The following is a 13,531-nucleotide window of genomic DNA, read 5'->3' as shown; positions in this document are numbered from 1 at the left end:
AATAAGACAGGGACACTGACCTCAGAGATCTCATCATCTAGTGAAAGAGAATCGCCTTACGCATTTAGAAACACAGGTTAGCACTGGACCGGCTTCACAGGCGCAAGACCCAGGCAGGGCCCGGGAGTGTGTACTCGGAAGGGCCACACGCAGGTTTGAGGTCGCCATCTCGAATTTCTTTTAATTGTGGTAAAATATACATAGCATAAAATTTGGCATTTTAAGTGCATAATTCCATAAAACCAAGTACACTCATCACGTTGTATGATCATCACCATTGTCCGTCTCCAGATCCTTTCTAGCCCCACAAACCGCAGCTCCGTTCCCTTGAACACTCATTTCCCATTCTCCCCTCCCCACAGCCCCTGGCAGCACCCGTGCACTGTCTGTCTCCCTGACTTTAATTCCTCCAGGTACTTCGTGAAAGTGGAGTCCAACACCTGGCCTTTTGCAACTGGCTTCTTTCCCTCAGCACAACACCCTCCAGGTTCTCCCATGGAGTAGGTGGGGTTTCCTTTCGCTGTGTTAGTAACGTCCTCTGACGCACACAAGGTTTTCTTGCTGATGAATCCAATTTATCCATTTTTTTTTTCTGTAGCCAGTGCTTTGGTATCATCAGCTTGAATTTTAAAATAATTTTATCTTTGAACTTGTGTTTTGTACATGAACTCCCAGAGGATGGTGGAGTCCACGTGTGGGCAGAGGACAGGTGTAAGGTGTGTATTTGCAGATTTCCTGCTGCTCTGGTCACAGACCCTGCCCAGGTGGCCCCTGCTCACGGGATTCTGGTGAGCCGACCATGCATGGAAGTTCAATAAGACTCAAAGGGAAAGAAGGTAAGCAAATTACACCTAGGATCAAGTAAGCCGAGGGCTGACAGCCCCGAGAAGCCACGCTCCCCACTGGGAACAGACTTGCTTCAAATGCAGAAAGTAGGCTGGTGATGGGTATTAAGGAGGGCACATATTGCATGGTGCACCGGGTGTTATATGCAAGTAATGAATCGTGGAACATTGCATCAAGAACTGGGGATGTACTGTATGGTGACTAATATAACAAATATTATTTGAAAGAAAGAAAGAAAAGAAAGAAAAGAAAAAAGAAAAGAAAGGAAAGGAAAGGAAAGGAAAGGAAAAGAAAAGAAAAGAAAAGAAAAGAAAAGAAAAGAAAAGAAAAGAAAGGAGGGAGGAAGGAAAGACAGACGGTGGATTTCTGGGAAACGCGAGTGACCAAGCAACCCTATCACAGCCTTTCTTGCTCACGTTACGTCCCTGTGTGAGCCACCCGCCCATGCTGCAAATGACAGCTCAGAAGGAGAGGGAGAGACAGAGCCCCCATAGCTCCCTTTTCTCTCAGTCCTTCCTCACCCAGGGAGAAACTGAAGGTACAGAGTGTTGGTCAAATAAGATTATATCGCACAATGAAATAAAAGTGGGAGCTGATTTTTGCAGTGTTTCCATTGTTCTAGTGAGAATGAGATGCGTATAGGCACGTATAGGATTAGCGCATAAAAACTGTATCGTTTCAGTGATTCCACATGTGACTTCAGTGCTTTTATATTTGTGTGAAAATGGCATTATGCAGTATAAAGATGACTATTAAAATGCACGGTAATAATTTAAGATCTTAATTTTTCTTTACTTAAGCCAGCATTAAAGAACACATTAAAAACCACCAGGACAAGTGAGAGAAGACAATGGAAGGAAGAAAAAAGACACACATTAGTACCTTGAATGACTATTTCTCCCTGCCTTTCTAACACGAGGATCACATGTTCATTTGGCACTGGGCCCCACGTATTACATAGTGAAAACTGAGAAAGTGGCCATTTATCGTGGAACTCTTTCATGGAAAGTCTTCATACTTTTGTTTCCTGTGTGTCCGATGGCGAGCACGGAGGCACATGTGCCCTGGAGACACAATGAAGCTTCTTTCCTGAACATTGACGGTGAGGAGCAAGCAATGCACATTGGAGCTCATTGCATCTCCCATATGCTCCTGGGTCCCTCTTTGCATATCCAACAGCCAGACCCCACCCTCTGGCTCACACGCTCCCAGCTCACCACCACCTGCAAAAGATGTCCTCTGACTCTATTGAGCAAAGTGAAGCTGTTAACCCAGCACCAAGTGCCTAGAAGCCAGCAGGGCCCAGAACTCATTAGTGAGGAGTTGAGCACCAGTGTAGCTAAAATAAGGGGTTTCATGAACTTTCTGTGACCAGAGGGCTGGATCGGAGGCGTCTAAGCCCCACCAGAGAGTAGCTGTTAGGGGCGGACCTGCTCACTACTGGCTGCAGGCTGGTTTGCTGGGAAGACGCTTCTTGTCTTCAATAGAAAATGGCAAGCAATTTGTTGTCTACTTTAAGAAAATAATTCCCCCATTTGTCTTCAGCCCTATTTGTTTCTCTGACAAATTATTATTCCTGAATTCTGGATGTTCTCCAAGATACTTATTTTTGGAGCTGCCTTAAAGTCCTTTCTGGATGGAGAAGGGATATAAATTAGAACCCCAGAGAAAAAATGAAATAATTTCTCTATTTGGAATTTGATTAATGAAAAGGGTAATGAAACAAGGGACCTCCGTTTTGGACCTTCATTTGGGCTACCTAAAGCCAAGGTCTGTCTGTTGATCACTGCAAATGAGGGAATCTATAGGGAGCCTGATATAAGCATTGAATCAGAGGCAGATCCCTCGTACAACCATCACCCACTCTGGCCCCGGATTTTCATCTCAAACACATCTCAGGCACCTTTCTTTATCCATCCATCCATGGGTGCATCCATTCACACACGCGTCCCACAATGTTCTTGACGGTGACCTGGTGCTGGGGGCACAGTGGTGAGCTAGAAGAGATTAAGGGCACCTTTCCTCATGCACCCCCTAGACAGAGGCTCCAACCTATGTGCCTTCAATTCCAAGTCCTCCTTCTATTTCCTTTACTGCACAGATACAAAAATTTAAAATACAGTATAGGCAGAATGCTAAGATAGCCCCCAAGCTTCCCACCCCTTAGTGCACACGTCCCATGCATTCTCTCTCCTTTCAGGATGAGCAGAGCCTGTGAGTACGATGCGGTCTCCCTTCCACAATTAAGTTATAATCTCTGGCAAAAGGGTTTTGCCTATATAGTTAAGGTTGTTGAGCAGTTGATGTTGAGTTAATCAAAGGGAGATTATCCCAGGTGGGCCTGACCTAATCAGTTGTGTCTCCAAAAGAAGTCAGAGAGATTCAAAGCAGCAGGTTGTCCTTTTGGCCATGAAAAAAGCAAGCAAACATGTTGTGAACTGCCTATGGATGGAGCCACGTGGCAAGAAACCTGAGGACAGTTTCCAGGAGCTGAGAGTGCCAGCTGACAGCCACCTACAAAATGAGGACTCAGTCCTCCAATCACATGGAACTGAATTCTGACAATAACCAGTGACGTTGTTAGAGGCCACTGATCCTTACAGCCTCATCTGACACCTTGATTCAGCCTGAAGAGACTTAGCAGAGGGGACCAGCTAACCCACACCAGGATTTCTGACCAACAAAACTGTGAAATAATAAATAGGTGTTGTTTTAAGCCAATTATATGATAATTTGTTTTGCAGTAATAGAAAAATTATACAGATAGCATCTGCCAGGTTGCTTTCCCCTTTTCTCCTAACCTATCAGAGCTGAAACAATCCTACACTAAATTGATATTGTCTCAGCCATAAATAAATAAGCAAACAGCCTCAGTTAATTATGCAGTGTGATCACAAAGAAACAAACATATTCCTTGCACTAGAGAACGCTGATTGATAACCCTGTGACCACCATTGGGAAACATGGAAAATATATACCATTTAACATAGCTTGGGCCAAGCTTAATGATCGGGCCCCTGCCATATACATGCCAAAGCAATGCTTTGACATATGTACCATTACACTGGGCAATTTTTCAGCCATTTCTCCAAATCATTTTTCTACCCTCATCCCCTCCCCCCTTTCTGAGATTCTAATTATATGTGTGTTGGATCTCTTGATATTGGTGCTGTCCTACAGGTCACTCAGGCTCTGTTCTCTCTCTCTCTCTCTCTGACTCTCCCTCCCTCTCCTCTTTCCCTTTTTCTTTGTCTTCCATTTAGAATTTCACTGACCCTCTCTTCTATAGCATCCAATTTCCTGTTAATCCCATCTAGTAAAATTTCCATTTCAGATAGTGTCATTTTTTTTCTTCTAAGTTCTATTTGGTTCATTTTTATATCAACCATATCTTTCCCCATCACAGTAATATCTTCCCTTAAACCCCTGAATTTAAAGGAAAAACAATAGTTTCATAATAGCTTTTTAAAAAATCCTTGCTTTTTAATTCATCATCACTGTATTTATAAATCTGTTTCTATTAATCATGATTTCTCTTGGTTAAGAATCATACTTTCCTGTCCCTTTGAATGTCTAGTGAGCTTGGTCTGGATGCTAGATATTTTTAATTTTATATTATCGCTTACTGAATTTTGTTGTAATCCTTCAAACAGTGTTCAACAGTTAAAACAACTTGTGGAGGAGCCCGATTCTTTAAAGAATTGTTTCTAGAATTGTGCCTGGGTGGCTCCATCGGTTAAATGTCTGCCTTTGGCTCAGGTCACGATCTCGGGGTCCTGGGATCGAGTCTTGCATTGGTCTCCCTGCTCAGCGGGGAGTCTGCTTCTCCTCTCCCTCTGCCCCTCCCCACCTCTCGTGCTCTCTCTCTCTCTCATGCGTGCGCACTCTCTCAAATAAATAAAAATCATTGAAAAAAAAGAATTGTTTCTAAAATTGTTACAAGATGGCTCTAGAGTTGCCTTTACTCCAGGGCTAGTTTAGCTTCCTTGCAAGGCATGACGCTTCTGGAATCGCTACTGAGTTTACCCTCTACTCAGTGAGGTCTATTCTGGGTGGTGAGGAATTAAATGAGCCATGGCCCTGAGTGAGCTCTGAGAATTGTTCACCTCATGGCTTCCCAACAACCGTTCTTTCCTTGTCAGCTGTTCTTTGCCTGCAGACCCGACTTCTGAAACTCTTTCCCTGCCTGGCTTCTCCCTCTCAGGAACCATGTCCGGCCAATGCTAGCTGCAATTCTAGAGACCACTGGGTTCTACTCAGGTATGGTCTTCCTGTGCCGCTACCAGGAGTTGCCAGTCCTTCTGCCTGGATATCTTCTCCTCCTCCACATGTGCCCCATATTCCCACCCTCCCTGCTAGTCACGGAAAACTCCCAATCTTCCATGAAGAACACGCTCAGACATCTCCTTCCCTGCGCAGCCTTGCTGAGCTCTCTGGGCCTACAGCTCAGTGTAGACACCCTGACTTGGCAGTCACTGGGATGGCTGTCTCCCTCGCCGGATGACAAGCGGGGCAGGAACCCTGCCTTTTGGACCTTTTGGACCTCTGTGTCCCCAGCACCTAGCAAAATTCCTAGCCCAGGGTAGGTTCCTGATAACTTTTTTTTTTAAGTCAGCCCCATATTTCCTCTTCAAACCATCTACTCCGCCAGAGAGGGAAGAGAACATGGGACAGCACAAACAGCGGGGAGTGAGGACCCCTGTGGGACCTAAGGACCGGAAGGAGGTGCCTGGTGCAAGAACTGTGGGAAGGAAATCTTCCTGAAGCAGACGGGGAGAGCAAGTCTGAGCAGGTGTAGCCCTGCCTCTTACCCCCCGATCCGGGCATAGCTGGCTTGGTCCACAGCCAACCCTGAAGACCTCTGGGTTCCCAGTCACTGCTGTCAGGACAAGTGCTGCTCCCCCATCTCCCCGCGCCCCAGCACCACGCCAGAAGCAACTTCAGAGTAGGACATAACTGAGATGGACCCTCCTTCTGCCCCCCCCCCCATGTCCCCACGCAGCCTGCTTCAGCGACCAGGCCTCACAGAACTTTCTCTTTGGAAAAATAGGGCTCATGTGCCTCACACAGCTGTGGTGAGGATCAATGAGGCAATTCAGGGATCGAACAACAGCCTCTTTTGTGCCATCTCTATCTCTCAGCTCTCCCGGCACACAGTGGCCCAGCCACTCTCCTCTCTGACCATGTCTCCCCTCCCCCGCCCCATCCCCCTTGGCTCCAGCTTTCTCAACACAGGCCGGTCACTCAGGCTTCGTTGTCATCTCCTTGGTTCATGCACTTGGAAAATATCAGTCTGGAAATTCCAGATCAGGGTTTTAGACCTGCATCAGAATCACCTGGATTTCATGTTGAAAACAGAAGTTTCTTGATCCCACCCTTCCCAGAGCCCAGGGCTTTACATTCTCAGAATGTTCTCCTGAGGATTCTAGAGGACACCAAAGTGTGAGGGCCATTCACTCCTTCCTGGGGTGGTAAATTCATTATATCCTTGTGGATCTTCGAAGGGAGGGTGTACCTTACTTGGAAAATGCCCTGTTAGTACTTCCTGCCCTCGCCCTGGCTTTCTCAGGCAGGAATCAGATGTGTATAAACTCACATTCTCAACAGTCCCTCATCAAAGGTGGAATCTGCAGCTGACCACAGGAACTAGGTGGCTTCTGAGCGGAAACTGCATTCAGCTCAGGGCCAATTTGCTGACTAATGTCTGAGTTGCTTGGGGAATGGAGAAGATTACCCTGAGCCAAGAGCCAAGAGCATAGAAGGTCACAGGCCCCTGTCCCTTGGCACTCTGAGTGTGGGGAAGGAGGAATAGAGATGTTCACCCCAATTTAAACAGGACTACATGCCCAGAGGCAGGATCCTTAAAGCGCGGGTTACAATTAGCCTGCTCCCAGGGGCGGTCTCCGTGCCATGGTCTTGGGGCAGGGTTGGAGATGGCAGAAAAAGGCATATTGGAACTTAAACAGCAACAACTCCCTTCTATGAGATGCTGACTCTCCGCCAGGCCTGAGGCTTAGCCCTTTACAGAGACTGTCTTCCTTGATCCCTGCAGCAAACACAGGACGGAGATACCATCGTGGTTCTCGCGAACACAGGTGGGGAAGCTGAGGCTCAAAGCGGTCAGGAAACGTTCCAAAGTCACTCACCCAGCAAGACCCCAGAAAGACTCAACCCAGCGCCCTCACACTTAGCCACATCACCACCATTCACCTTCCACCGCCCCTCCCTTGGTTTGGCTGAAGTGTGGACCTGGGTCCCCCGCCACGCCCAATGTCCTGACGGACGCTGGCTGCAACAGTGTCAGATAGATCTCCAGAGACTGCAAGCGTTCTAGATTGAGCTGCACGTCACCTATAAGCAAACATTCAGAGTGCAGCTAGTCTGGAGACTTCGGTCACCAGATGTGCCTCCTGATGCCACAAAACTAATTTCAGCCTCCAACCCCTTGCACCTCTTGAGAACCTTGCCCTCTGACGTCCGGCCTCCCACTGACCCAGGCAGGGAGGGGCTGGAAGAATGTGGCGAGCGAGCAGCACCGAGACCCAAGAGGGTTGTTTCATCCTTTGCCTCTTGCATTTCCCTCCTCCTGCATTTGCACAGAGACTACCAGCCATCGTCAGGGGAGGTGAGTGGCTGAGGCTTCCAGAAGGAGCACCAAAGACATGCTGGGGCAGGAAGCAGGTCCCGGGATGAGGACCCCCTGATCTGCCGTGGGGTGCCAAAGCTACCTGGAATGTTTATGGTCCTCGGTCAAATGGCCTCTTTTTGACTTGTGCTTGGAGAGCCGCTTCTTTACTGCAGCCGGAGCCCCAGCATATCCGGCAGAAGCCTCACGCGGGGGCCAAGACTTCAGGAAGAAACAGGAGAGTGTGAAGACTGATCTGGCCCCACCTCTCCAGCTTGGTTTGGAAATGGGTAAATCATCTGGCACCTTTTGATAACCGTGAGAAGAAAGGGAACGTTTGTTTTACTTCCTGTTTGGTCTCCTTGACCTCTTCATTCCCCAAATAAAGTTATCTTGAAGCCCAAGCACTTAAAACCTGAGCACTTTGCTCTCCTATGACCTAAGGGCTCACCCCTTAGGAAGAGATTCGGCAAAGCCCAAAGTGGCATCTCTCCACCCTGGTGGGATCTCAAAATCACCCAGGGAGGCACTTCTCCTTCCAGCTACGATGGAGCAGACAGACGAAAGCTCGGAAGCAATGGTGTCCAGACACCGGATGAAAAGCAACGGGGGTCTGCAATCCTGGAGGGAGAGGACACGAGAGAGGGGAGCCCTATAATCATCCCCACCTAGAGGCAGTTTCCAGGCTGCAGAGCACAGAGGGGACACTCCAGGGAGCCTGCTGTCTCACTGAGCAGAGGAGGCAGAGATCAGGACTCAGAGAAGCTGCACCAGCTAGAATTGGGGGCTAAATACTGAAGAGGCGTGAACTGCAAGGAAAGAGAGTTCTAGCGACCAGCATCGGGTCCCTCCAGCCTTCGGCTGAATACCGATTTTCCCATGCTTGAGAGAAAACTGCATAAAACCAGAAAAAGAACTACCAGAAAGTAGGAGGTCAGACACTTCTGGGACCTTACCCGGAGCTGGAAACAGTTCGTGTTCCCACTGGCCCTGGTGGAAAGATCTCGCATACATGGGGCATCAAGTAGGGTCATGCCTCGGCAGTGGGGCTGAATTAGCCCTAGACCAGGGCTTCTCAGCCTCCACACCGTGAACAGTTCAGGCCGGGCGAGTCTCTGTTGGTGGTGGCAGAAGACTGCCCTGGACACGGTAGGACACTGAGCAGCACCCCCGGCCTCTCCTCAGTAGGAGCCAGCAGCATCTTCCCCAAGTTGTCACAACCAGAATGTCTCCAGACTTTACCAAATATCACCTGGGGCCAAAATCGCCACTTACAGAGAATCAGTACCCTAGACGATAGTGTGCTAAAAAGTCAGCCTCAAAAGGATCCGACTGTTTTCAGTAACTTCACCTCATGCCAGAACAAAGGTCAAAGCTCTTTAAAGGAATACAACAAAATCACACACCCACTCTGGGTCACAACGGCCTTGGCTGGGCTATAGGCACACGTCGGTTTTAAAAGTTCACCATCAGGAAACAACCCAAATGTCCATCGAGAGAGGAACAGATTTTTTTAAATGTAGTATGGACATGCAATGGAATATTATTCAGGCTTAAAAATGAAGACAATATGGATGAAAGTAGAGGACATCACATGCAGTGAAATAAGCCTATCATAAAAGGACAAACATTGCATGATTCCACTTATAGGAGGTAGCGAAACTAGTCAAAATCATAGAAGCAAAAAATAGAACAGTGGTTGCCAGGGGCTGGGCAAGGAGAAATGGGGAAGTGTTGCTCAGTGGGTGTAAAACTTCAATTACCAGAGCTCCGCCATACAACACAAATGCCTATAGTTAACACCATGGGATTACACACTTTAAAGTATGTTAAGAGAACAGATCTCAGGTTAAGTGTTCTTACCAGCAAAAAACAAACAAAAAAGTAACCTGCGCAGAACACAGGAAATGTTTAGAGGTGATGGGTATGTGTAGAACCTTGACTGTGGTGATGGTATCATGGCTGTGTGCATATGTCCAAACTCATCACAATGTATACATTAAATGTGTGCAATTTTTGCATATCAAAAAAAGAATTACAGTTTGCCGTGATTCTTACAGTTAGCCAGAATCGAGCATCACTGCCAAATCCAAAAAAAAAAAGATGCACAGGAAGGAAAAATAGAAATGATAGAAGTTCTGGAAAACCTTATAAAGCATGACCAAAAGGCGATTATCACATACAGAAACTTTCTCCGGCTCTTCTAATGATTAAATGTATTAGAAACTATCACCTAAGAGAAGACGGATGGATGAGACTTGACCTGCATGCCCCAGCCTGCGCCTATCATCAGAAAATTCTCAACAATCAGTGAGGCGATGCTGGCTCATATGCACACTCTGGGACATGCAGGCACATCTCTGAATTCCACGTGGTTTCTGTCCCTAAAGTGGAAACCATCCCTGCTCAGCTTTAGGAGGACTCTCGGGATGTGGTCATGCTTGCAATGTGGACAGCGGCCAGAACTCAAACACAGGTCCATCCCGTTATTTGGTTCTGGCTATTTTTATGTCTGAAGTTTATCAGATATCTACATGGGGAGAGAACGGCCCTTAGCATACAGTGCTTTTAGTAGTTTGGGGCATTTGAAGTCAGCAGGGATCAAGGCTTTGCAAACAAGGATCTTCAGCCCCCTTGCCACCATCTGCCTCCCACCCTACTTACGTTTCAGACAACAGGTCTGCTGTTCATTCCTATTAAAAGGCAATTTAAGTGAGAGAACGAGTGTGGCTGGACCGTCCCCGGGACACAGTTAGGCCGAGTCCCCGCTTAAGTCAGATGAGAAGCAACATCTCCAAGTGTTAACACAGCCCAGGACTAAGGCCACAGTTTTAGAGAAATGCCAGTTTCAGACATTAAACTCAATGCAAGTGGATTTGTAGGGCCTCATGGGAGGGACTTGAAATCCATAAAGTTTTTACAGAAATAAAATTTCCAAAACTCACTTTCACTGGAGAACCAGCGAGTTTCTTTAACCTGTGCACTGAGAGTTCACTTTAGTGACCTTGTTCATTCCTCAGCCCATCAGGTACGTTATGGTCACAGCCCAGGCGGGCTCACGGATGGCCTTGGAGCTAGCGAGAGAGAAGGGATCGCTGGGGACAAGTCTAACAGGGCCCTGAGGCTGTTAATTGGGCTCTCTCATCAGTTCAGCCTGGAAATTGAGCAAGGAAGTTGACTTCTCCCTGGAATTCCTAATCTGAATGGTGCTGACATGCCCCAGTGGGGATGAGTAGCTCAATGGATATGAAATATTTTAAGTTCTGATATGTTTGCGTCTAAAAGAGCAGAGCTCAGAAGTGAGAGCGACAGGAGGCATGGATCGATGCTGATTTTCAGACGTGGCCCGCCCTTGAGCAAAGTGGGCCCTGCCTAGACCACTTCCCAAATGGAGGACGGTCCAGCCGAGGGCCTGACTGCCGTGGGAGGGTCTCAGACTCATTTTAACATAAGAATTAAGACTCCAGGTTACTATCAAGCCACAAGCACACAACTTCCACTTGTTGACTGTCACCGGTAATGGGAGGGGGAGGGGACACAAGAAAAAAGTGGCAGCTGTGACTGTCAGCATACGTCAAGCTTTTTACGATCTCCTGCACAGATGCACTTTTCCACATCGCCACCTTCAGTGCTGTTACAGGAATAAATGAAGTTTTATTCCTAAAAAACATGGTGACACAAGAGCTGCTCTCTGTCATTTAAGGTTTAAACTGGAGCCATGAACACTTGTAAAATGCAAGATGGTATAATTCAACAAGTTTTTCTCTCTCTGGAGGATGGAAAACTCACCTGAATGAAAATTATACAATGATAAAATTCTGTCCCCATCCGATTAATTACTTGTGAATAATAATATCTCTGGTTTCTTTCAATTATATTCTAATCGCATACCTTTTGCTCTGGTTGATTGGGCGATGAACTAATGAACAATTATTACTGAATTTAATTAACACCATTATTTTCGTGGCCTTTATATCTCTGTTGTGAACATGGAAATTCACAACCCCAGGGCTGTAACTGGAAGAAGCCAGCCTTGAACCCTGCAGAACAGGTTCTTGCACTGCCCTGGAATAAGGAAGCCCAGGGTGGGGAGCAAACGATCTGGAGTCTTTGCCAGCATTCACGCAAAGGCCCTAACAATAGCATCAACATTCGGAAAGGTTACCATTTCAAACACATGAGTAATTTACATGTTACATTTTTCAAAAGAGATAGTTAAGTGAGCTATATAGGAGTCAGTTACAATGACATTCATAATTTATTCCATGTACAATAAAGAGCTGATCAGAGTCCATGAGTGTTTACTCTCTGAAAGATAACTGCTCCTGGCTTAGACTAGTTGCAGAATACAAATATATCTGAGTGATGTGTTTATCTCACTTTGACATTCTAAACTCCGAAGTTCTCCTCTTTTTTCCCCCCACAAAGTAGCTTCTGTTTAAAAATTAGAACTCACTCACAAAAAAGAAAAGGCCATTCTTGCAGGCCTAGCTTATTTTAATTCGATCAAGGCAAGTCATAGATAATTTTTCTACATAACACTTCAGGAAACAAATGGGAATTTGTTTTTAAAGACAGATGATTACAAACTTACAGAGCTAGGAACATTTAACTCGCAGAAACATACTGCCATTTCTAAATGTGGATACAAATTAACTCGGTAGTCACTATTAAATGTTTGCAAATGCAGGTGTGTGTCATGTGTAAATGACATTCATCCCATAAGCTTCCCCCCTCCCATATTTCAAGAACTGGAAGAAGAGGTGAAAACATCCTTTCCAAATGTGTTGGAGGAACACGACAAACAGATGATTCATTTATTAGACCAGATGAAACACCTAAACGGCCTCTCTGATGAGGCACGCCTCCAGTTCTCCGAATTAGGTTGTGTGCTCACTGCTTCCCGCCCAGGTTCAACCATACCTCATATCGGCTAGCTGTCTGCTCAGCTGTCTTCAGGCCTTGATACATATGGATGATGCAAACTTTGGCTCTTCTCTGGGAAGGGAACCAGTTACTCTTCACGAAATCCATGACCATCACATGGTTTTTCAACTCGGTGCTAAATGTTTTTATCTGGAAAGTCCGGTGCACAGCCGTTTCCGTGGGGCGGGCAATGCACCCCTTCTGATGAGTTTTTGTAGGAATTCCAGAGTGCCGCATGATACTCGGAATCTTGTGACTTCAGCTAGTGAGCCTGGAAGACACAATTTTCTTTGTTTAATCCAGGTATTGAGTGCAGCAGGAGGGACTTGGGAAGGGCCCTAGCTAGGACCTCACCCGCTGGTTTCCAAGTCCAAAGCTGGCTGTTCCCAGATCCCAGCTGCAAAGCAGGCGGGCTGTGTATGTGGAAACCTCAGAGATGACCTTTACATGCCTTAAAAATACTCTGTCTGTCTGCTGTCCATCCGTCTCCAGCACTTCTACCTGTGTTCTCAGGTCACTCAAAGGCGTCTCTGATTTCAAAGACACGTTTCTCTTCCCCGCTGTATTCAAGTTCTGCACGCAAAGCCTGCCGGTGACAGCGAGGTTCAATACGTTCTCAGTGTCAGACCCCTCAAATCCAGATGAATTATTTACTGGGCTGTACAAAGGAGCCAGGAGTGATCATTGCTGCTTTTTAGAATTCCTGCTTTTTCTTGCCAGGACTGAAAGGAACGAGTGCAGACTCCTGCCGACACAAAGAGTGACCTCAGCCCCGGAGAAGATAAGAAACACATTCAAGTGAAGAAGAGAGCCTGGCACAAAAGGAGTGATGGCTGCAAGCGGGCATGGAAAGCAGGGCTCTGTTGGGAAGCGCTGTGTCCAGAGGGGTGGAGGTGGGGGGGACGCACTAGCTTAGCGACGATTCTGGTCCCAAGCCAACCACACAAAGTCCTGTCACTACCCTGAGCTTCAGTCTCCCATGAGGAAAACTGGAATAATCTTACCTGCCACTCACAGGGATGTTGGGAGGACCAGGTGAGCGGAACAGTGAGGAAAGAGCCGTGTGTCATACGGTCACATGGGCATCATTTCCAAAGTATGGTTGCATGTTTTCTGCCCAAGTTACCTCGCACA

At 46.8% G+C, this 13,531-nt stretch overlaps 1 protein-coding gene across 2 annotated transcripts in view; it reads right to left on the bottom strand.

Annotated features, from left to right (window-relative positions):
* The window catches only part of CUNH10orf90 (chromosome unknown C10orf90 homolog), a 205,784-nt gene extending 193,150 nt beyond the window's left edge, over positions 1–12,634 (bottom strand). For both annotated transcript variants that reach the window (XM_026494386.4, XM_026494388.4), the window contains exon 1: positions 12,395–12,634. In XM_026494386.4, the coding sequence (XP_026350171.2) occupies positions 12,395–12,634 (240 nt within the window). The remainder of the gene's footprint in view (positions 1–12,394) is intronic.
* Between the last annotated feature and the right edge of the window lie 897 nt (positions 12,635–13,531).

This window comes from Ursus arctos, unplaced genomic scaffold (genome assembly GCF_023065955.2).
Source record: "Ursus arctos isolate Adak ecotype North America unplaced genomic scaffold, UrsArc2.0 scaffold_7, whole genome shotgun sequence".
Taxonomy (NCBI): domain Eukaryota; kingdom Metazoa; phylum Chordata; class Mammalia; order Carnivora; family Ursidae; genus Ursus; species Ursus arctos.
The sequence above is the reverse complement of the archived record's forward strand: the minus strand, read 5'-3'. Positions and strand labels throughout refer to the sequence as shown.